This window comes from Copidosoma floridanum, unplaced genomic scaffold (assembly GCF_036245765.1).
Source record: "Copidosoma floridanum isolate Cflo_tuat_1 unplaced genomic scaffold, Cflo_Japanese_pri ptg000019l, whole genome shotgun sequence".
Lineage (NCBI taxonomy): Eukaryota > Metazoa > Arthropoda > Insecta > Hymenoptera > Encyrtidae > Copidosoma > Copidosoma floridanum.
Genome location: NW_028321896.1, coordinates 19394333 through 19419677, shown reverse-complemented (window position 1 = coordinate 19419677; position 25345 = coordinate 19394333). Strand labels below are relative to the sequence as shown.

Sequence of the window (25345 nt, the reverse complement as noted above, 5' to 3'; positions counted from 1 at the left end):
TATACACGTACACGTCGGTATGTATATATATCTCTGCTCCGCGGGTGGTATCGACGTATAGCGCGGTGCGTTTGTAAATTAGTTAAAGCCTTCCACTTGCCTTCTCGCTGGTATACATATATTATATATATATAAGGTAATACATGTGTGCGCCCAACAACTCGTGAACGATGGTTGCTATTATTTAACGTTTGTCATTACAAAACCTTGAAAGTGTTTGCGTCACTCTCATGTGTTATTACTATATGGCAATGACAGGTCGTTCACACCACCACCTCCGTGGAACGACCGTCTCCCTTTCCACTTCTAATTGATGGCCCTTAGCATAGCTTCTCGAATAACCAGGACTGATAAGAACCAGCTCCTATACGCCGAGCCTTGGCTTCCAAACTTACTTAAGAACAGAGAGTAAAGATTGTCTGGTAACGACTTTGGTTCATCGGTCAAGAGCGAGAAACTGGCAATACTTGAATTGAAGTTTTACCGAGTGAATTCAACATTAACCAGGTCGAGGAAACGTTGTTTCAATGAGCTCTCGTTCAAAACGAGTCGCGCAGATGTGGTCTATACGGTATGTCGAACTCTCTGCGGTTGAAGCAAAATATCGATATCTGACGGAAGGGTCCAACGCATCAACGATAGGAAGAAGAAAAAAAAAAAAGCAAAGTCTCGGGATCGTGTTATTACACGCGTCGTGACTTAAGTATACCTACATGACCCGAGAGGCTCTTTTTCTCTCTGATTTGCGGTTATTAAAACGAGCTGGCTACCTACATACTGTATGCTTAAAGAGACCTTCCCGCTACATTATATAAATATATATATACGAGAAACGAGCAACTAGTGCAACGGGGAACAGTTATCCGGTTCGTGGATACGGTTATTCCCCTGCTGCCGCCAACAACTTACTTTTCCGTACTTATTGAAACTGGATAAGATTGCATTACTTTTTGTTCCCCTCCTCTGCTATTGTAGATAGGCCATTATAATATCTACTTGTACATTACCACTGATAACAATACAATAAGTTCGTTCCAATCGCACACGGTGGATCATCCCGCGTTTTGTCTCCTCTCCATCATCCGAGCAGCTTAACCCCCCTGTCATCGCACTAATTTCCACTGTTTGATACTGATCAAATATATATATATATACGGCATTGGTAAATACACCTACCGGGGGATTTTCTTCGGCGCATAAGCTTGTGTACAATGTAAAAAAAAAAAAAAAAAAAAAAAAGATTTGGTAGCTCTCGGCAGAAGCTTCTTCGTATATTGTATAGTATACACGGGTCGGGCAGCAGTAGCCTAAATAAACGAAACGTCACGCGAGTGCGTTGGGGCTCCTGTGATGTTTGGATTCCTCCGGGATCTGGAACACATATCCGAGGCAAATATATACACCTTCGGATGGATCTTCACGCTTATACGCGCACACGTGAAAGAAAAAAAAAAAAAAAAAAACAAGCCACCGCAGCAGCTTCCCCCTGTCCTGTTTGCTACTTGTACCAGTCTTTTACCATTGCACCCGCACATCGTATTCCTCTGTCGGGACAGTCCCTCCGTGCGCGTCAAATATACGACCACCAAAAATCAATCTAATCCTCTCCCGACGGCACACGCGTATGCACCCGTGCAATATTTTTCATCGTATGGTAGTTGGCGATACACCTCCCGTATAATTGTTGTCCCAGAGAATAAGTTTCGTGCTATATACGAGCGAGACATTGCAAACAATCAAAATGTCGAATGTTTCAGCGATGAGCGGTGCAGTAAAACTTAAAAGACTCGGAGACCCGATGTCCGCCACATGGACCGGGGGATAATTAATATATTAGGAGAACGTGCCGAAGCCAGAGACCCGCAAAATTCGCACGCAGCTGAAGTAAATACTTTGAGGGAGGGAGAGTATATTATATAGTCATACAACGGGTATACAGGTATATGTATATATATATATATAATATGAGCACCGGAAGACGTGAATGCCGTTTCGGCAAATTCCGTGTGCGATAGGTGGTACACACCCCGGAAGCTATGTGTGAATGTGTACACAGCTAGCTCGCTACGTGTTGGTTATAAAAAAGAAAAAAAAAAAAAAAAAAAGAAAGGTCCGTGTGGCATTGCAGGGGAGTCGTGAAAAATTACAACCCCGGGGGGAGAGACGTGCAAAGCTCAAAGGGCGAAAATTCGTCAGCGGAAAAGCCGCTCTTCTTGCACGCGTGCACGAGCGAAAGGAGGGGGAAAAACTGAAGGGGGTTTACGAGCCGAGTCGATAATGTGTGCCAACTCGCCAATACATATATATATATATATATATATAGCTTCGTATATACCTTGCGTATTGCATGTGGGTATAGTGTATATATAGCTGGTGTAGCCGCCGCCGCACAGTCTCCCAGCATGTGTGCCCAAGTGGGTATACATAGATATTCCCTCGGCGGAGCCTTTGGGAACGTCTCTTTCTCTCTGTATATGTATGTACAACCATGGGTGTACAACCATGAGAGACCGAGCCAGAGAGAGGGAACGCAGGCCTGGCGCAGATGTTGCCCCCCCCTTTCTCCCCCCCCGCCCCGCCCTCTTCCGCTTGTATCTCCGGCGTTTCCCCGCAGCAGCTCTCCGGGGCTCACGGGCTCTGCTTCTTCTCGGTCCCGTGTCAGTGATCGTTTGACCGTCCCGTGCCTTATATTATGTAGACAGCGGCGCGCTCGGCACTTGTATAATATACAAAGTCAATTCGCAATGTGATTGCTCGCAACTCGCAACTGGTGGTGACAGGTGTGTGTGTGTGTGTGCGCGTGTGTGCGTGGTATTATACATTAGTGCCGTGATAATTTATCTCCGATCGGTAAGAAGATCGGCGATAAGACGAGCCCGTATAGCCGTCGATCGCGTATAGTTTGCGTTATGTGCTCGACGATGCTGTGCGTGCCAAGTGAGCAGATGAAAATGTGTATCAAGAGCGTCATGTTCGAGGTGATTGGCTTTTTTTTTTTTTTTTTTTTTGCATTTAATGTTTAATCCATCGTAAATTTAATTTTGGATTTTGTACAAAAATGACACCATTTTAACATCGGCGTTTTGTGTTTTTTGTTTTGTTTCAGGTAAGCAAAAGTGATGAAGATCGATCTGTCTTTGCACGGCGATACGATAATAGTATCGGGACCAAAGCAGTGAGTAAAACTAGAAAGAGAGACAACTTTGTTAAATTTATTTCTTTTATATTTTTCTTGTACATATTTATATACAATCACTTATCGGTCCACGAAACACCATGAAAACTGCGAATCCAACGCAACATCCTCAGTATACCAAACGAACGTAATCACCTGTGTAGCATCAACTGGATTAGTTATTATTGAATATCTGTTAGTTTCCTCGTTTCCGTCATGCGATCGTATATAGATAGGCTCGCTATAACATATTATATTCGTATTGGATAACATATGACAATTAATGTGATAACGTTACGCGATGCGGATACGATATACTCGTCCATGTATATAATATGATATAAAGTTGGAGGGTCGGGTAACAACAGTATTGTAGTCTCGGATTATAATAAATTTACGACAGTCTCCCCCCCTACAGAGGCAACGATGATCCCTCCATATAATAAATGTGTACCCTCGTCCACGTGTTCGTGGCATGTCCACACTCCGCAGTTTCCATGAGATATTTTTGCTGTGCTTTTCGGTACCTATATAATATTATATGTACCCTGTGGGCCGCTAAAAAGAGCTCATCGCACGTGGATTGCACAGTGGCACATGTTATATACGTATATGTAGGGGCCAAGGGGAGAGAAGGTGCAGCAACGCAAGCGAAAATATCATTTATAATTCATCCGCAGCCGCGTAATTGCAGTTTATACGAGAGCGCGACCGCGAGAGGTATATAATATATATATACACGAGTTGCGAGTCGATCCATAAATCAGGAAGCCCCACCCCGTGCGTAGGTACACATAATACGCGTGTATGGAGCAGAGAGGACGATCTCTCTCTCTCTCTCGCTGTGTATTACTTTCTGTACGCGTAAATTAGATATACGTACACCTACACAAAATATCTATATCTCGCGTACGGGCTGTATTTGCATGTGTGCGTGTATATATATATATATATATATATATATATATATATATATATATATATATGCACCAACAGACGCTGCAGTAATAAACTCGGTGCGCGGGATTAGAAAATTTCCAATACAGTTTGCCTTTTTGCGCTTTGCGTATGCTATACTATACATGTATAATATACTCGCAGGCTAGTCTCTCTACTTTTTTTTTTTTTTTTTTTTTTTTTTCATCTTCCTTTCCACCGTACAGCAGCCGGAGCTAATCAAGAAAACTAGTTTGAATAACCTGTTGCGTTGCATAAATATAAATTCCGCTGATTTAACAAATCGTAACGATTATGGGGACTGCCCCGTAACATTTTGTACCACATTACGCAGCACCGCGCGCCTCTATTGCACTCCCCGTACCGGAATATATATATATGTATGTATATATTTAATTAGCCGTTTTATAAATGGCACATCTCACGTGTATACAGTTTATACTATTAAAACGTGCAACGTGCTCGGGCATTTTACTTCGCATCGGCATCGGCACTAAAAGTACATATGTATATAATTATGTATGGATGTATTCTTGCAAGTAGCTCGAAATGGATGATTTTAGTCCCCGAAAAAAAAAAAGGAAACCGTTCGCTTTGTTGGGTATGAGTATAAGTATACACCACGGGGTTTACGTGCGAGCAAGAGTCCCATGCGGTGGCATGTGGTGACGACGCGTCGAGTGTGATGCACTTTTGAACTCTCTCGAGCGAGCAACGACTGCAACACACGTGTGAGAAAGAGAGGCAAGCAAAAGAAATGAAAAAAAAAAAAAAAAACAGTTGAGGGCAGCAGTAAAACTCACGCACGTCCATAACGTTGTATATGTATACCGTATACCGTACTTAACCGTACAGTCGACGACGACGATGTCGGGAGTGCAGTGATTAATGGGCAAAACGATGTAAGGTTCGATAAATCCGAGGAGGGAAGGAGGAGGCAATGAATGGACGGATTGTCGGGGCCGAAGACGCTCGATTGATTTAAATTGCCCGATGCAATGGTTATATGTATATATATACACATATATACTTGCTCTCGGTGCACACAATGTAAGGGAAGAGAGAAAGAGAGCCTTCGAGGAAAGTAACGATAAGAGCTTATAAATATATATATGTGGATACAGTCCGTCGATCCCCCGCGCTCAAATTGCAGATGTTTTATACATACCCGCTTCCGCTAGTGTCATTGGTCTCGTCGTTAGGGGGAGGAGTCAAGAGGCTGTTTTTGGATAAATGACGAGCACGATGCAGTTTTTTTTTAAGCGACCGCGTCACTCCACCGCTTTTGAAAAATCTTTATTTCGGTGAAAGGGGGGGGGGCGGTAAACCACAAGGTAGATTTGTACACCTTTGCCTTCGAGGCACGCCACATATACTCGTGCCTGTACCACTCACTTTGCACTCGAATACCACTGACATGTTGGTTTCGAGCATCGATTATCGTACTGATCGAGCGTTTTACGAAACGTATGTGTTTTATCCTCGGGTCTAATTGTTTTGTTTGCAATCAAATAAAAAAAAATAGTGAAAGCCGCCCCAATGTTAAGTGTAACTTGGCGAATTTTGTAACGTGGTCGGGGCTACTCGTATCGCAACAAAGTGTAATTAACGAGAAGCTGTTTCTTCGGATCCCCGAGTATAGGTACGAAAAATAAAAATTGTGATAAATCTTTATTATTAAGTATGACCTCGCATTTGTTTTTTTTCCCCTCTATAGCTTTTTTTTATAATTACTCAACCCGAAAGCAACGCCACAACGGAGTAACGTAGGATTTCATTTTCGAACTTTATACAATTAAATACGTAGGCTACTTGGATACATATAATATTGTAATTCTGGCAACGAAATCCCACAGAAGCGCGGACTCGACAACAAATAAACAACAACCAGCATCTTTTCGATATATTATTTCTCTTATCGTTTTCGTATTATCGCTATCCCTTTTATTTGTACGGACCATCAACATTTATACGACGCAATGCAATTTATTATTTACGCCATCGCATGCATCGGACCATCACTATTTTTTTTTTTTTTTTTTGTAACTTTAAAAAGTACAATCCCTCAACACGCGTAGAGCTTCGCCTCGAATTTTTTCGGCCTCGAGCCGACAATTATTACAATCTTTTCAATTTCGGTTACTTACCCGTCACCGCTGCAGCTGCATCTCTCCTGATGATGATGATTATGATGCTGGTGAGCATTTAATATATTATATGGTGCATCACAGCGTAAGTACAGGTGTATTGTACAGCGGTAACGCGAGAGAGATTGTGTGCGCGCACCAGTTTCGAGAGTAAGTAGCATAGCGTGGGCCCTTGGTAAAATGAATTACACGCTTGCATATATAGTATATATGTGTATATGTGCATACGTATATATATATATGCGAGAGAGCGCGTGTTTTGTAATTATCTTGCCAGTGGCAATTAAAGAGGAGCACAGCTCGCGATACATATTTATGTTATTCATCGTTGCTACTGCTGCTGGTGCTGCTCGCTGACGTTATAATTTAAATGAGGCTTCTTCTGCTCCGCCTCATCCTCTATATGTGGACATTTTCCCATGGCGTTGGTACGAGTGAAACGAACCTTGGTTTTTTCTTTTTTTTTTTTTTTCTACTTTTTTTCCGTAATAACGTCGCATCACGCAGCAGCGGAGCGCAGGCAACAACAATGGGAAGCGTCAGTGATGGGAATAGAGGCAACGACTAACATGTAGAGCTATATAGGTGGAAAGCGTAGCAGTGAGAAATAAATGCTCGGCAAGTTGCGTGAGATAATGAAAATATGTGAAAAGAAATCTCTTAACGAGCGAGTAAAGGGAGCACATTACATTGTGCATCGTACCTATATGATATTATACGCTGCATGTGTGCCTTTTGTACTATAGTGCTGACTATATGTATACCGAAAAATTTGGAAAATCATCGATTATACAGAACATTTTTAGGTACACATTTAACGTGTTACATTGACGAATGCAGTTTTACAATGAACACTATTATACTCGAGACATGTCATCACGGGAATGAGCTACAATATGCGAGTACATGATATACATGAAAGGTCCAAAATGGACTTACTTGGTGGACACAAAAATTTTTCGGTGACGATCGGTAAAACACCTCGACACGATCGACATAAATTTCCACCTTCAAAGTTGTACAAGTATAGATTCATTGAAACCACAGCGTGCAAAAAAAATGTATATTTTGCACCCGGGAAATATATGTATGAATGGGACACAAAAGTGGTGAATTGCAAGCCCAACGCTGCGACGCACATACCTACGGATGTAGATCTAAAATAGGCAGTCCAGCACTAAAAAAAAACAAAACAAAACAAAAAACTCGACTACCGGGCCTCTGTAATTAACACTCGCGTGCCAACCAACACACACACACGCGCGCACGTGTATGTAATAAACGCGCGTACCGCACGACAGCAGCACCGACGTTTGCCAGAGATATTCTATACTTGGCTTATTCTCCGGTAGGAGAGGAGCGCGACAAAACGCACAGCTGCAAGCTAGCAGTGCAGCGAGCGCCAGTGTAGCCGGGAGCCATCCGCGCGAGCGCATCGAGTGTGTCGCGTCGCGTTGTTTCTTCGACCAATTGTTATGTATACAATCGGTGTACCGTCGTGAGTTTTTACTTTTTTTCTGGTGGGGAGGGAATAAAATTCGCGATGCCGATTTTCGCCACCGAAGTGGCCCAGACCACGCTGCCGCGCGTCAAGACGAAGTTAGAGCATCCGCGGTGGACCCATCAGCAGCATCTGCTCCTAGACGGCACCACCTCGATCACCGACCAACTCTGCGCGCGGTACTGCAAGAGCTACTACGATCTGCGCCACCCGCGGCTTCGGAGCTCGGTGAGTCTTATTGCTGTTGTTGCACCCACGCCGATTTCGCAGGATACTTTTTTTTTTTTTTAATTTTGATTGCATCCTTTGTAAATCGAGAGCAATCGGTTGCATACACGTACGGTCGATGACTCGGCATGAGTTGAATGCCTAATCTTGCCTCTGGTTGTGTGTTAAACCCTCCCAATAGTCCTTGGTGCCTTGAGGTGTAAAGTGCCTCTGCTATGACATTATTTGTGTTATGCCATTGGAGTTTGGTAATTTCAATGTTTTCCCAACATCGTAGGCGGTTTTCTGCGTTTTCAAATGTAATATGCCCACGTTTCTACTTGAAGCGTATCATAAAGTGGCGTAAGAAAAAAAAAAAAAAAAATCCGTTGGCGTACTTTTTTTATTTGTTTTATAAAAAATGATTCCTCGAAATTTCATAGTTGTATTGGATGACTAACTGCTTGAAACTATACGATAATGATTGATGACTCACTCAAAGATAATTGTATTGCTTTTTTTTTTTTTTTTTTATCTCATTAGTTTGTTAACGAGAGCGAACTGGAATGGAAACAATAATCCTTCCTTCGTTATATTGCGTTGGTGTGATTTACATAGTTGGATGTGATTGAAATCGTGGGGTAAGGGTAGGTCTGAATTATTTTGGGAACCCCATGAACTCAAATCAACGCGTTTGTTCGGCCGGAAGCCGAATTTATGATCACTCGAGAGCTTATATATATATAGGTGTTTTATCAATTTCCGACAAATGCTTGAGTCATGCGCTGCTTAGGAAGTATATATATTTTTTATCTTCATTGTACAAATTACGTATTAATGGACTTGTAATTTAGTGTATTACTCTACTGCATTAAGTGTACGATACCAGTATATGTATAATTACATCGGGAATATAAATATCGACACTGTTCAATAATAATTGTATCATTAGCCACATGATGGCTCTGTCGGTAGCGTGTCTGCCTACAGATCTTTTGATGGCCGGTGAACGAATCCCACTCTGGACAAATATTTCATCAATGAATGAGGTTTTTTTCTTGATGGGATTTGAACTTCAATAAACCTACCGATCTATCTACCGTTTCCCCCTACTGTTATTAAACCCCAACGTTTGGCTAAATACACTTTATAGTGTCAAAATAGCCGTACTGAGCCCTTAAGGGGCGATGATGAATATAAAAAAATAAAAAATAAAAAATAATTGTATCTGAACCAAACGTCGTAAGAGAAAGTGGCAGAAAATTTTTTGTCCTCCGTATTTTTCCAATGTAGAACGAGGTCAGTGATCAATGTCGGGAATTGAACCACCATTTTTCCACTTCCAATCGATGAGTATAATGATCACCTTGAAAAATCTGAGAACAATTCATTCGTTCATTGCGTAGGAATATTTGTCTTTCGTATTTTCATTGAACGATCCAAGACTTAACATCTCACTTTGGACCGCACGCGCGAACACGCTCGAACAAACGAATGGGAAAAAAAAAAAAAAATGAAAAACCGCTCAGCTGGAGCTCTTGTGTCGGAGAAATTTCGAAAGATGCTCCCACTCTCCATTGGTCCTCAATAGAATCATTCAAGAGTGGCGCGCCCGAAAAAAAAAAAAAAAAAAAAAAAAAAAAAAAAATTGTCTAATACCGAGATGCTCGAGGATATTCACCTCCGTTGTTGCTGCACCGATGAACCGGTACTCATCCATCCGCCGATGCCTCGATCATGCTCTCCCTGAATTATGTCACCGAGTGTACAATGTATACAACGCGCAACAGGCGTTATCCATTTATTTTAATCGAAAAATGTTGTTACCTCTTTGGAGTAGACGTGATACCGTATAACGTGGCGAGTGTCGTTCGTTTATACATCTTCCGGTATTTCACAATCCATTTAATTGATTACAGCTACGGATGAACCTCGAAAATTGTCTATCGTGTTTTTTTTTTATTAATAGCTGACGAAGAAAATTATTCAAATCTTTACAGAAATATATTTATTTTCTCCCAATGAGCCCAAGTGTTTTTATTGTGAGAGAACACACCAGGGGAGGGTTTATGGAAGATAACAAAAGTTATCGGAATTGACATTAAAGCCTCGTCCACAGTGTGCCGCCCATTTGTCTCAGCGACAATACCATCCGAGGCAAAATGTGTTACTACTCCACGATGATGTATACATTTGGATTTCTATTTTGTTTGAATAAACCAATTGGGAGCTCGTGAGGGCGATGCTTACCTCCAATGAAACTTTCTATCTATTGGTCATCGCACAAAGATATCATTCTAATGCATCAAAACATCAATGCAACACAAAGTGTAACTTAACTAGTAAGAAAACTCCAAGGGTTAAAATTGACTAATATTCTGGAAATTTGGCTGTACTAAGTAGCCTAAGTGAGCTCATTTTGTACAAAACGTTGGGACTGTAATCGGGCAGTCGTCCGTCAGCCTTCAGTTTTCGTGGAGTGCTCGAGGTGTCCACGTCTTTTACTTTTCTTGGTTGTGAATAGTGACAGCAAAGTTGACTTTGGAGTGCAAAATGAAGAGGGTTTTTTCGAGCTGGTGTAGAAAGACTCGATCATCATTTCGGTCCCTTCGGCGCCAATCTAATGATTACCAGCCGCTTGATAAGGTAGGCCCACAACGTATACTTTCAACGCTTGTTTTTTTTTTTTTTATCGAACATTTCTCTTATTGGAAGATCATCCCATTTTTTAAATTTTATACTGGCATATATTGAGATTATATCACATCAGTACTTGGCATATATAATAACGTATACAGCGCACGAGATGATCTGCTGCGCTTCGCTTGCGTTGAAATGTTTTTTCAGTAAAAATTAAAAATAAATTCATTCGGGTCTTGTTTGTTATTTCGATCATGAACTTGTGATGATGGTCATGTTGTAACATTGCGTACCTACATGTACAATAGTAGCAGTGCGCGCACCCCCACATCACTTAGTTATATAGATACAAGTAAGTAATGAGACAATGAAATTTCACTGCCACGAGTTTTTGAGGAAGAGGAACAAAGTCGGAAAAGTAAATGGAGGTTTAGCCTCGTGCACCGTACTGTATGTCGATTTTTCTCGTCCACGAGCTGCAGACGTCACCTATAAATACACCCGGTCTAATCTATCCCCCGCTTGTCCACCCGGTCAAGATAGTAAAGTATACATATGCATACATGCATAGTGGACGATGATCATCCTCGGACGTTCACTTATATTATTGTTATATACACACGAGGGGCGATACATTCCGGGAACGAGTGTGCATCAGTTGCAGCGACGGAGTCAAAAGTGCATCGGTCTTCTGTCGCCACAGTGTGTCGCGATGCGCCGTACGGTATATATCTCGTAAGGGTTAAAAAAAGACGATAACGCCGGCACACAGTGACCTCTACTCCGTTGTCATTATATCTTCTTGGGAGGCACGATGATGAAAGAGGAGGAAGATGAGCTCGCGCTCCCATATATATTTATACGTATATATATGCATTTCTTTTATTGAATATAACCATATGCATTTGACACTTGGCTCTAATGCGCATACCTTTGACCATTGTGTGCTCGACTTACGTGCATGTGTATACACTTGATAGGGCATCGGCACGCAGCTCGTTGAATTACCAATGCGAGAACCGCTATCTAAAATTATATAACAGTAGTCAAAGTGGTATAGAATAATCATCCATCCGCGGCAATAAATTTTTGTTTCCAATTTTTCCGGAAACATCCCCACCCAAAGGTGGGCACATACAATATATACAAAGTTACACTTGCGCTTGATATGTATGCACCCGCGTTTGCAGCAACCGTATAGCGTAGACTCTATTTTTGAAAACTGGGCTGGGGTGCATCGACCGGACGGACTAGCAAGCGCGTGATGTATCCTATATTATACACTAGCCAAAGGCGGCGACGACGGGGGCAGAGCTAGTTTTCGTACCTACTCGCTCTCCAATGTAACATAAGGTCCGAATTTCAAGGCATCGCTATTTTCGGACGCAGCTGCTTCGTTGCACTATCCATCTCCTTCGTCTGTCTTTTTTCCTGCGCGCCTTTTTGTTCTTCGCTGTGTACTTGTACGCTGATTCAAGCGAAAATCTCACACTCATGTGCTCTCTCTTCGTGCAGATCTGATTTTTCCTTTCACTCGCACACGGCACCTGTCGCGACAATCCTCGACCTGCATAATTATGAATATGAAACTATAGCACGCCGCATAAACTATAGGGGAAAGAAAAGGAGATAGTGGGGGAAGGCTAGTATAAGCCCTTCGATTAACTAATGCAAATGTCCCTTTTTCGTGATTATAATTTCGGGATGAGGGGAAGGGCTCGTTTTTTCTCTCCATCTCCCATATGAATATTATATGCGCGTGTATTCAGGCGGGAGCATCAAATTAGATTGTCCGCTTGGAAATATTAAGAGCCGAGTCCGTACTGATTTATTCGGGCGGCCCATATATTATATACACGTTATACTCTTCGCGCTCATCGCCCGAGAGTCTGCTACCGCAGATTTCGGCCTCTTCTCTTTCTTATTATACATACAGTCCGATAACTCGGTTACCCCCTTTATTTTTTGCTTTTACACGCCGATTCACAATAACGCAACTAACGAGCTGACACTCGCTTGAAATATATACACATTTCACGTTACAATATTATATACTGCCTCCCCCCCCCCACCCGCTTCTTTTTTTGCAGCTGTAAGCAGCAAAGCGAGAAAACGAAGATATTGCGCGCTGAATTTTTTTTTTTCAAGAGTATATAACTATCTCGTAGTGACATATCAATTTCATGGGGCAGCTTCGCGTGTAAGCCCACAGCTGCGCGTGCGTATGGTTTTAATAGAGATTTTGGCCCCTGCGGCGCTTGTCTCGAGCGAGATATCCAAACAATTTAAATTTAGTCCAAAGCCGCGATAAAAGATAAAGAAAAAGTAGTCTGTTTTTCAACTTTTTGTTTACCAAATCGTACAAAAAAAAAAAAAAAAAATAACAATGCCATCAGTATAGTTGTTGCCGAACCGATGAAAAAGTGCTGATAAGTTGTGTACGGAAAAATAAGCATTGCACGCTCGCCGATGTTCTCAATTTAACTTGCTTGAGTTGCGAATTTCACGAAAAACTTGTTGTGCACGCTCGTAACGAAATCTCTGATATACGGTACACGTGCCGAGGGAAGAACTTGAATGGACCCAACCCTATATTATATACATGTACAACAGAGTTGGAGACGTGAAAGAAAGAGCTTATACGGTACGATCATGCACACACGTGTATATATATACAAAGTAAAGAAAAATATGGTCGGCAACTGCATTGTATACTCTCGAGTGCTCGCTGCAACAACTCTCGAGAATCCGCGACTTACGCAACTAATACACCGCACAGACAATTGTTTGGGACAATCGAGGAGCCGTATATGTACGGTGCAGACTCTGAAACTCCGGGCAGCAGGTGGAGGGAGAAAAAATATGCGTATAAATACACACTCGTATATGTTACATTGTGACTTTTTTTTTTTTTTTTTTTTTTTTTTTTTTTTTTTCTTTTTTATTGCGCTTCGTTAGCGATTTTCATGCCTCGCGTAACTTCTGCAGGTTACACACGTGCATGCGTGTATATAATACGGGCGCGCACGTAACTCTCCAGGAATCCGGCGCATTATTTTCCAAGCCTCCGCATTTGCAAGCGGACTCTCTTAACAGTTCTCTTCTCTCTCTCTCTCTCTCGTTCTGTATATGCATGGGTATATAACAATACGGGAACAGCTTTTATTTCAAGATCACTGATTTTTTTCGACCGCGTGCATATAATCATACAATAACGGTCGCCTGCGCGCACAAGTAACACTTATTTTACGTATACACCCGTATGTATATTAAATTCGGCACACGAGCAGACTTGGACACAGATACTTATTCATTTTTTTATTCAACGTAATTTTTTTCTTTAAAACATAACGCATTTAATTACTATATGTACTTATGATGCATATAGTGCTTAGTCAAATTCCTTTCCAATAAAAAACAAAAAACAAAAAAAAAAGAGTCAAAGTGAGTTGGTTGCAGCTATAAAATAACGTGCGTTATTAAAGAAAAAAGAAGGTGTTTAAAAATAGATAAAACAATCTCTTGGGCGCACACGCATGCGCGTTATTTCGAAACTTCCGCGGCGAGGAGGGATATGTATATACGAATATCCTAAGCACAAAGGGATCCCCGGCTTTATTTCTCGCGCGTGTCAAAGACGGCGAGGCTCCAGAGATGATAATAAGCCGCGAAATTTATACGCCGTGATTTGCGACGAGAGCAGTAAAGCTCGCGACTTCCGCCTCGCGGCTTGTCGTTGATTTATTTTCCAAAGGGCCTCTCCCCAAGAGAGATCGTATCGACGAGCGATGATGCCTATCGTGCGATATTGCGTATATTTCTGGGTATATACTAACGAATAATAGTGTGTTTTCGATGGCTCGCAACACGTGCGATTTTGTCGGTGCATCTAGGAGCAAACGAATACAAAAGATGCAAGTCCGAGCGACGAACAGACACGGATTTTTCTCTCTCTCTCGGTATGACACGAAGACCAATGACGTTTCATCCATATTCATGTCCGTCGAGTGTCAAGTACAGGCATAGGTATAGTGTAAGAAGAGTGTAGTACCTATACACGTGTAGGCGCCTATGCTCCCTCTCTCGTGCATAATATGTTATAAGCATTTACACCTGCGTGAATGTAAATATCGTACTTGTACTGTACACGCATACTTCAATCATACTTTCTTGTGTGCTCTTTATACGTGTGCTTGCGCGTATGCCTGCTTGCGTCCAGAAAAAAAAAACACCCTTCCTGCCGGGGAATGAAAAGGATCTGAATTAAGGCTTCACTTACGCTGAGTTACTTTATACTATACTGCCGCTGGTGTTAAACCAAGTTTATGCGTGTAGAAAATGGTTAAAGAGGAGGGATCCACGGAAGGCTCGTGTAACGTGCCATTTATCCAAAGATATCCGCATCTTGCAGAGCATACCTCCTGCAAATGGCGATAAAAGTATATAAGATATTCGAATAACTTACCCTCTTGGAGTGAAATGTATTTTCCATTCGATGATGTATTTGTGCAGTCTATAGTATCCGTGGTATTGTACCTACCTTCTTCAGGTATAAAATGTAGCCAACGATAATTGTGCATTTATCAATATTAACTTTTACGTAACGTAATTACGTGCGCATATTTTTACAAAAATGTAATGAAACCATCAGCCGTGGCGCGTGAAAAGAAGATGATACAGAGATATGCCCATCGGAAGAGAGAACAGAGTGAGTGGGTACACATGGAGAAAGTATGAAGAAACACCCTGACGTCATTCTGCTCGTGAATCCGAGCGGAGATGGGCATTTATATTTTGCGGAACAGAAAAACTAGTTAACCAAACACCTATGTATGAAATAAATGAGCGGCTCTCTGCGTGGTGAATGATTAGTGGAAGGAAAGGCTTAGGGATGTGTGGAAAAAGCGTAGCCGCAAAAATTTACCCAAATCTTATTGTACTGTCGATCTACTCATCAAGTTTCGTTAAATAATGAATTTAAAAAATATGCAACGATCAATCACTGCGCATGCACACAAGATGCAATGTAAAAAAAAAAAAAAAAAGTTATAATTTCTGAAGACTAATCGTTATATAAAGTTGTTCTCGTCACGGCTCAGGAGACCAGTGGTCCCAAGTCTGGATGATATCGTACAACGCTTGCCCGGGGCTCTCGGTCTTCACGCACTGCCTCTGCCCCAGCAGCTTGTGTTTCGAGCTTATTTCTTTATTCCCCACCCCAAGCTGCACGAGCTCCCGAGCCGCGTGAAGCTGATCACTCGTAGGTTTCTCGTTGGAAAAAGTCCCAATGAAAGCTATGCCGATGCTCTTGGAGTTGAAGTCGTGAGTGTGCGCTCCTTGGATGCCCCAGCCCCGTCCTTCGTACACCAAACCGTCGCCACCGACCTGTTGGGCATTTTTTATCACACGCACATTATTGATGTATAATCCAAAAAATAGCGCGTACCTACCAAAAAGTTGTAAGCTATGTCGTCCAACCCTCTGGCCTCGATGTGAAACGTTTGGACGAAGCGCACGATCAAGGCACACTGTGCCTGGGTGAAGCAAGGAGTCGTTGCCGTGTGGCTTATTATCACGTGAGTGGCAGGCTTCGCTTTTAGGGGCGTTGGTGGCGCAGTGGGAGGTTGGGCCTGCCACTCGAGCCTTGTTACAGTGCGCACTTCCTTGAATGTCACGTCTGAAATGGATGTAGTATTTTGTTCATTAATTTTTTCACCAAAAGTCAGAGCGAAATTTTTTTTTGTTTTTCTTTTCAATTGAGCTTTGCACGAGAATTAAATACGTGTTCCTCCTGGATAGTACTCGAGCGTTTTCATTTACAAGTTGGAAGAATGTTTTTCACGACATTACTAGTTTGTTACAACAAGTTAACATGTGTTTATTTGAAGGCGTTGTTGAAGGTAATACAATCGATGTATTATTAAGATAAGGTTTGATATTTCGTGTTAAAAATTTTAAGCAATTTTTGAACCATATGGTACATACAGGAAAGTGGTGCGTAAAGGGTTGAATAAATGTGGATAGAGACAAACACTTTTTAAATACTGTTAATGAGGGTACCGTTGTTAATCGACGAATCGTTGATAAAAGCTTGAACCACGTGTTTCGTCGTGGAACCGCTAGCACCTGACGACAGTAGAGTAATCGTTGCTATGAGAACTACAATCATGATTGCGATGTAGCACCAGCGACGGCACGTCAATGACTAGAAAAGAACTTGTATAAGCTTAACACTGCAAGAAAAGAATACCATTGGAAACTGTCACTTTATCTTTTTTTTTTTTTTTTTTTTTTTTTGATATACTTAAACGAAGATAAATTTATGTTATCAACGAAACATGTGACATAATTAGCATAAAATAAAACATGTGTGTAAACTTAGGATTGTGTCAAAAATAACAGTACCTGTAAAAATATGCAAAATTTTTTATCTTCATAGGACTTTTCAGCGGAAGTTTTCAAAAAGTTGTTTCATCGGATAGTAGATTCTGACAAATACAAGTTAGGATAGTTTTCAAATTTGCATTAGAATCAACTTACAACCACAGTTTGTTCATCATCACTATCAAAAGGTGAAAATTTTCTTCTAGACAAGTGCAATTGTTTTAAACCAAATTGTAGAGATGGATATTTTTTTTCGACACGAGCTCTTTTTATACTGGCTTGAATTAAACTGTGCTATTTTAATATTACCAATGAAAGAAAAAAAAAATGTAAAATCGAATTCAAAGAGTTGATAGTGTACTCACGCTTTTCGTATACAAGAGCCAAGCGTAAAGTGTGCCTCGACTATCTCACACACTCGAGATAACACACAGAGCGATCCGATCGAATAGAATAACCGAAGAGAATTGAAACCTGTTTGGGTATAAATGTCTACAGTGGTTAGGCGATTTTTCATGCGTCAGCGCTCGCACGTAGAAACTTTAGGAGTCGAGGGGGTTTAAGCTTTTGATGTTAAACGACTTTGATTGCGATCGTCGCCCTCTCTCCTTATTTTTTATTTTTTTTTTTTATCTCTCTCTTCGTGGTATTGCCTTCTGCATAAATATTTGTGGATAATAGCCCACTAAATAAACATCACGGATAAATGGTATTGTGTACATTTTTTTGATGATGGAAGTTAAACAAAAAAATGTAACGCAATTAATGGTAAAGTAATGAAAAAAAAAAAATAAATATTAAAAATATTAAAATTACTTTGTATTACCCACAAATATGATGACTATTGTTAGTTTGATAATACATTCTCGAAATTTTCATTTAAATCGTTGGTAATATCGATTATATTTGTATCGGCGTCTGTTTTAATATGTTTTTCTTACACAATATTGATAAAAAAAAATCAGAGTGCAATGCTCTAATCCCGTTATCTCTATGTTTTAATCAATACCTATTTACGGAGTTGGGGGAAGTACCATTTTCTTTTATCAATTGAGATAGTAATTGCGATAAGTTGTAACAATTAACCTAATTAACTTCGATGAACCAAATTTATCTTACCCGCGCTTACTGATTTTCCAATCGTGCGTAATAGATATCCTTGAATTGATTTTGTTGCGTCTTGTTGTAACAAAGGAAAAACCAATTCAAAATTCTTACTTAAAATTTAAATAATTGATTTCTGTCGTTGAAAAATAATGGCATGGAATGGGTCGAAAAGATATTGAGGTGGGACTAATCAAACACCCAAAAACACATTTTTCAAAAGTTTTAAAGAAAATTTAACCATCGACACGTATAGTTTCATACGCGAGGAAGCAATTGATAAAATTTTTTCCATCTTACGAGTATAGGTGCGTAGTAACGAAAAATATAATTCACGCGTATCACACGTTATTCAAGCCAGGAATGATAAATCACGCTCGCGCCACTGTTACAACAAAAAAAAAAAAAAAAAAAAAAATCATCTCCGACCCGCGAGAAGTTAACAGTAAGTATTGCGGGCTGCACCGTTATGCGTCGAAAATAAGTACACGCGAAATGCACTGAACTCCCGCGCACACGCAATACACACATTATCCAAAAGGCTACGGAGCGCGTACTTGGAGAAGTTTGGCTCGAAAATCACTGCACTCGCGTTCAATCCTCAATTTATAGGCGCTACTTACACAGTTGTATCCACATGCGCATGTAATACACACCGGACGGAAACACGATCGCCAATGTAAGCCGGGGAGAAAAGATCGCCCGGTTGTAAATTCACGGGGGACACCTCCTTTCTTCTGCCCCTCCCCCCGGTCCTTCCTCTCGTTTATTTGTCTTCTTGCCTCCATCTTCTTCATTCATCATATCTTGCATTGGTAATGTATATACATAACCGGGTGCAACGGTGCGGATGAGAGCGATGCACGAGAGTCAGTCGTCATTATTGTATACGTACGCTCGTACATCAGAGACCCGCCAAATGTCATTCTCCTCCTCCTCTCCTTTGCATTGGACGTCGGTGCAGTGTGTAGCGATTATGAGCGTAAATAAATTGCTCGTGCAAGCCCGAATTTCAAGCGCTCGACCAAGCGTATATTATATGAAGTACTTGTATATATTATATACGTCCCTGCGTGTCCTCTTCGATTCTTCCTCTCCCTCTCGCTTCGTCGGGGCGTTTTTTAAGCATCCGCGCTTCCAGAGCGAATTGAATTTTAATTTTTTGCGATCGCTGCCCTCTTCGTTCGGACAAGGGTTTCCGAAAACAGGTACTTACCTTTTTTTTTCTTTTTTTTTCCTGGCTCTCTTAATGGCTCGTTGTAATCGGGTCAAGGTACAAGCGTTAGAACTCTGTTGCGGACTTTTTTGCCCCAATGATGAGTCATTTATGTATAGCGCTCGAAAATTATACAAATATACCTAATGAACTTATGGAGTAGCCTAACGTGGACGATCAAAGTGTGATGATGGTACATGTTCGACATTAGGGATCAATTGAAAAAAAATGTGTTTTCTCGCGTTATAAATATTTTACGATTTTATGGCACCCTACCGTGTAGTAAGTATACAAGTGAGGGCAATCTATCTGGTATAGCAACGTATAGGAACGTCACAGGTGCACGCGGAGCAGGTACGATTATACGGATATAATACTGCACGTACGATTGGAAAGGTGCACGCAGCGAGCCAATAGGTCAGGAGTGTAAGTATGCGCTCGGCTATATTGGATTGCACCCCCATATAGTACACAACAGGTATCCCGAGGGATAATGTTACTTGAAAAAAAAAAAAAAAGGAAAGTAAAAAAAAAAAACTCACGCTCGTACGTACCACGTGAATGTTGAAATAAAAATGTTCACCAACTCGTAGTGGGTAAAGGTCCCTATATACATATACATTATCATACGTGTACGTACATTAGAGTAGGCGAGTATACAGTTACTGTAACGCGGGGGAGGATGGAATATAAGGAGAGACGCAGCATGAGCTATAATATTATACTTACACACCAACACAGAGGGCGAATCGTGCAGTGTATATAAGTACCGCGAAGGAACGGTGAATGGAGCGGACCTGAAGGTCAAAGTATTGAGTTACCTCCTCCGTATATATTTATATACGCTCGCTTTCTCCGCGGATACACACACACACACACACGTATTCGCTCATCCATACATTATATATAAACACGGAGCGACACGCGGTCTTATAGTATATTATGTATGTATAGCCATCGCAGTGCTACCTGTAACATGGATAGGAAGACCTCGAGGAAGAGGCACAAGAAATAAGCTATATACATGCGCGCGTGTGCACTTATAATATATACTTAGCTGTTTAATCTAGCTGTGTGTTGCGTCGATGTCGATGCACACGGTTTTGCGAAACTTTGGCCAACCACACAATATATAATTATACATATATTTATAAAACATATATATCCCATACCGTTAGGCCGATGCCAACGGTGGCATTACAATATACAGGATCGGCTGCACGAGGTGGTGGTGGTGCGATATATGTATATAATCCATAGGGGCTATTGTACAGCTATAGTTTAGCGCGTGTGTATACACACGGCACACACGGACAACGGTTGCTCCGCTGCCGTGTATATAATATATAATACAGCATCAGGGATGACACGATGGGCATTACAAAACACATATTTATAGCGGCCGTCGATGCATATCTGCAGCTCGCCCGGGTCGGTCGCGTTGATAAGCACCGGCCCAGGCCCTTTTGCTAGTGTACCTCGTCTATATAAATACATATATACGCACCCCGTCGAGCTGTCGATATAGCTACACACAGTGCCCATGGTATATACGCCGGATGCTTGCGCGCAGGTTCAATGATGCTCGTGTATACCTATCTATGTACACTCTCGATGAATTTGACGCTGTTAACCGCGTCCGTATATAGAATATATATATGTGTATATGTTTTGCAAAAAGGGGGGTTGGGGAGGGCAATACCGTTAGTGCTTTATCAGTCCAGCAACGGGATAAGCCTTTTTAAATGTACCCGGAATATGGCCTCGGTTCCAGGGCCATTATAATATTACACGCACACTACACGCTCATCCGGGATATAATATATACATAAATATACGTGTATGTTATTCGTTTTTTCCCCATTCCTTCCTTTCCTCAATTCTCATCCCCCAACCCCTCTGTGTATATATCCTCTCTTTTGTATGCATTTGTGTTTTTGTTGTTGGCCGGGGTGCTGGTGTGTGTGTATGTGCAGGCAAACACCTCCGCAACAAAGCTTCGAGTTAGAGTCTCTGGAATTTTCCGCCGCGCGTATGTATTTCGGTAAAAATTTGGGACAAATATTGTATGCACATATATAATTATATTCTTAGCGCGTCGGGGTCATGAGACTTTTGGAAAAAGCGCGAGTGTACTTTTGGTTGCGATGTATATAATATACCGCGTTTTGTCGCTGCGGGTTATCGATGATACTCGCGATAGCCGATCACCGATGTATACATATACGATTACTCGGAGCTTAATCTGCACCTTACATTACATTATAATATGCGTGCGACCAAATATGTATACTTGGTGACTTACTAGAGGAGAGGCACAACAATATGATGTACATGATGTACTCGCAGGACGCGTCCGTGGCAAGTATTATTAAACTTCACCACTGCACTGGTAATGATTCTCAGACTCCCCGAGCAAACTTTACTCATTGCTTGCGATAGTACACTCTTGAGATATATAGGCACGTATACGGTACGTTTGTACCCATGTGTATGTATACGTATGCCTTTATTGAATTCTGCGATTCTTAAATTTTCGCAACCGCGTCTCTGGAATTTCTAGCACTCCTTGCCTGTGAATAAACACCATATGCCTATATTTACTGCATTGTGTATGTGTGCATAGGAGGTATTCACCAAGACCTTGTGTGGACACCGTATAGGTGCATTGCTACCGACTACCTGTAGTATACGGTAAAATTAAGACATACTTGCACAATAATTTGTACATGTTGAATATGTACGTTGCGAGCTTTTTGATTTTACAGTTTTCTCCGTACGTTGATTGTCATTTCATATACTTTACCACACCTTCGAGCTTATCCCTATGACATTGCTCATCTCAATTTCCCAGCATTTATACAGTTCAGTGAAAATCGATCGATACATCTTTTTTCTCTATTTAAATGTCCCTCGTATAGCGTATCTCAATTGATAACGCAACTATACGTGTACAATGTAATATAATAATATAGGTGCTCTGTGTAAATGTGCCATCGTCTGTGGGTTTTATTGAAAAATTCTTCAGCACCACGTTAATCGTACGAACGTAACTATATATCGGTGCAAACCACTTATAACATATTTATAGGAGGGAATTGAACGGGTCCGTACGTACATGTATTATATATGATACATACTTTTACTTTCAATCGGCACAGATGCTCCATCGGAGCTCCATGTGCTGCGGGCACATACAATAGAGCAAACGGTGCCTCCGATCATTTTCACTCGTCCTTTTTTCTTCGTGGTGATTTAGATATTACGATGCGTAAGATAATTAATTAGTACTCGCCTCTGTTTTGTTTCATTGCTCGTTAGGTACACTTGTAGAGTAAAGAAAAAAAAAAAAAAAAAAAAATGAAAAAGCAGATGAAGAAGAAAAATTTCTCAAATCCCAATGTGGAAATCGACAGACTCGGAGTTGGTAGAAATATTGAAAATAATATTACGGATGATGAGAGGAGAGAGATGATCATGATGTTATGCTCGATTACGGTGTCAGCGTCCGAGTTCAATTGGCTTTCGGAAACGTTGAATGAAATCGAAACGAAAAGGAAATGTCTGTGACATATACGTGTGTACAGTTGGTGAACATCGAGCGCCTCGGTAATACTTAATCAACTCCATGAGAAGTAGAGAAAATGATAGCGCATATAATATAATGGTACACGCAGTTTATAGTGCACCGGTTGATAGACGAGGAGGCCGATACACATAGCGAAATAATTTCCTTTCACCGCTCGCATGAGCGACGAAGTGTGTGTATATATTACCCCGCGCCCGTACCTGCAGTTGGCATACACACATATCTCGGCAACTCGTTTTCTTCTTTCCTCCTCTCGTCTTTCCTGCCTCTCGCGCTCGCGCTGTACTTCGTTATACACTCGTGTGCACTTTACTCTTTCCCTCCGAAGGTCTCTCTCTCCCCCCTCGTCGATTCGAATCGGCGTATACATCGATACTTCCAAGCGAATATGAAATGAGCACGTATACGTGTATATATAAAACCATGAAAGCAATAACAGTTGCTTGTATATGGTATAGGTAATACATGCATCGGGCAGAATGGCTTTCGTGTACTCTACTCTGATATACTTTACACGTAACTCTCGTCATTTTCTCGAGTTCGCAGCTCCGTCTAATGTATATACTTATAGTACCCACTACATGGGTGCTCACTTTTTTTTTTTCAATTCGCGATATCTTGTACCCTCCTGTTAGGGGGGGTGCTTTTTTTTTTTGAGGAACCTCAAAGTGCACGTATATTTTCATTCATTCGCTCTTCAATCACGCAGTGACATCAGCTCGAGTGACGATACAGTCCTCCGATTCGTATTTTTGTACATTTTTCACTTTCGATTAATGACTGCATACTTACGCGTGCCATATTTGGACCATAATTTGTTATTCATATTTACGTGCACAGGGGAGCCCGAGATGATGCATATATGCAAACGTCCGCGGCAATGGAAAGTCATCGCCGGCGATGAGGAGTGGGAGTTGAAAAAAAAGGTATGCGAATTGATTTCTAGGAACGCCGGTGACATCGACGAGATTCGTCCATTATAAATTCTCGAGGAGCGCCCGGATGCTCTCAGACTTTCGGTGTTGTCTATTTTTATATACATTTTTTTTATTCGTATATTATCTCCGGGAACTCCCGCTGCTGAGATTTTTCGACTCATGGTAATCTATAAGTTTTTTTTTTTTTTTTTTTTTTTTTTTTTTTTTCTGATCTGTCGAATTTTCACTTTTTAAACGTCTTTACGGCTCACAGAATTGTAATTACGGCAAAATACATGTAGAAACTAAATAAAAAGCGAAGAAATCAGGTATATTTTATGGGTAAAAATAAGAGGATTTTTCTTGTTTCAAGCATAGACTGTTGAATAAATTTTTCTCGTCGATTTTTATTTTTTTCCAATGTTCAGCATGTGGTCCAATAAGTATAGAAGAAGTTCGTCTTCGTAAGATCCAATTCTTTCATGCTGGCAGTACAGAGGCCACCTTAGATGTCCTCGTATATATACTCATCACCCAAATGATCTCACTACTTTCCTTTTCTATAAGACCAATTGTTACCGGTTGCTCGGGGGGGGGGGGGTGATTTTCCGTAATTACGCTCGGGCCAATAGTAAGTGGTTCGAGTAAACTCATTAGTGCAAAGTATCGAGATATGCGGGACTGCAACGAGACAGCCGTCCGTCAGTCCTCAGTTTACCTCTCGTGGAGTGCTCGAGGTGTCCTCTTGTTTTACTTTTCTCGATTTCCTTTTCTTGGTTGCGAATAGTGACAGCAAAGTTGACTTTGGAGTGCAAAATGAAGAGGGTTTTTTCGAGCTGGTGTAGAAAGACTCGATCATCATTTCGGTCCCTTCGGCGCCAATCTAATGATTACCAGCCGCTTGATAAGGTAGGCCCACAACGTAGACTTTCAACACTTGTTTTTTTTTTTTTTTTTATTGAACATTTCTCTTATTGGAAGATCATCCCATTTTTTAAATTTCATACTGGCATATATTGAGATTATATCACATCAGTACTTGGCATATATAATAACGTATACAGCGCACGAGATGATCTGCTGCGCTTCGCTTGCGTTGAAATGTTTTTTCAGTAAAAATTAAAAATAAATTCATTTGGGTCTTGTTTGTTATTTCGGTCATGAACTTGTGATGATAGTGGAGATGGTAAAACAAGTATAGTCAAGAAAATAATTAATAAAAGGTGTAACGATCCCCCGTCATATTGTAACAACGTATCGGTTGCTTACATAGATGTATACAAGTAAATAATCGGATAATGAAATTTCACTGCCATGGGCTTTTGAATTTCTCTCGCTTGTGTCACCAACGCGGCAAAAACGCAGCAGAGCAAGGTATAATCGTATAAATTACATTAAAATTGTCCCGAAAATTCTCAATCTGCATAAGAATATGAAACGATAGCACGCCTATATTATGTAAAAGGAGAAAGTGGCAAGGCTAGTCCCTTCGATTAACTAATGCAAAT

At 41.0% G+C, this 25345-nt stretch overlaps 1 protein-coding gene and 1 pseudogene across 4 annotated transcripts in view; one reads left to right on the top strand and one right to left on the bottom strand.

The window, feature by feature from the left end:
* Window positions 1–25345, top strand: part of LOC106641200 (uncharacterized) — a 94942-nt gene that overhangs the window by 59719 nt on the left and 9878 nt on the right. Inside the window, exon 1 of one of the 4 annotated variants that reach the window (XM_089593322.1) lies at window positions 2935–2978. The exons of 2 other annotated variants lie outside the window; for them this stretch is intronic. In XM_089593322.1, the coding sequence (XP_089449448.1) occupies window positions 2946–2978 (33 nt within the window). In that variant the 5' untranslated portion in view covers window positions 2935–2945. Of the gene's footprint in view, window positions 1–2934; window positions 2979–7817; window positions 8009–25345 lie in introns of those variants that run through there. One more of the 4 variants, XM_089593321.1, reaches the window with a different exon arrangement.
* On the bottom strand, window positions 15716–16796 carry LOC149374580 (peptidoglycan recognition protein pseudogene; annotated as a pseudogene).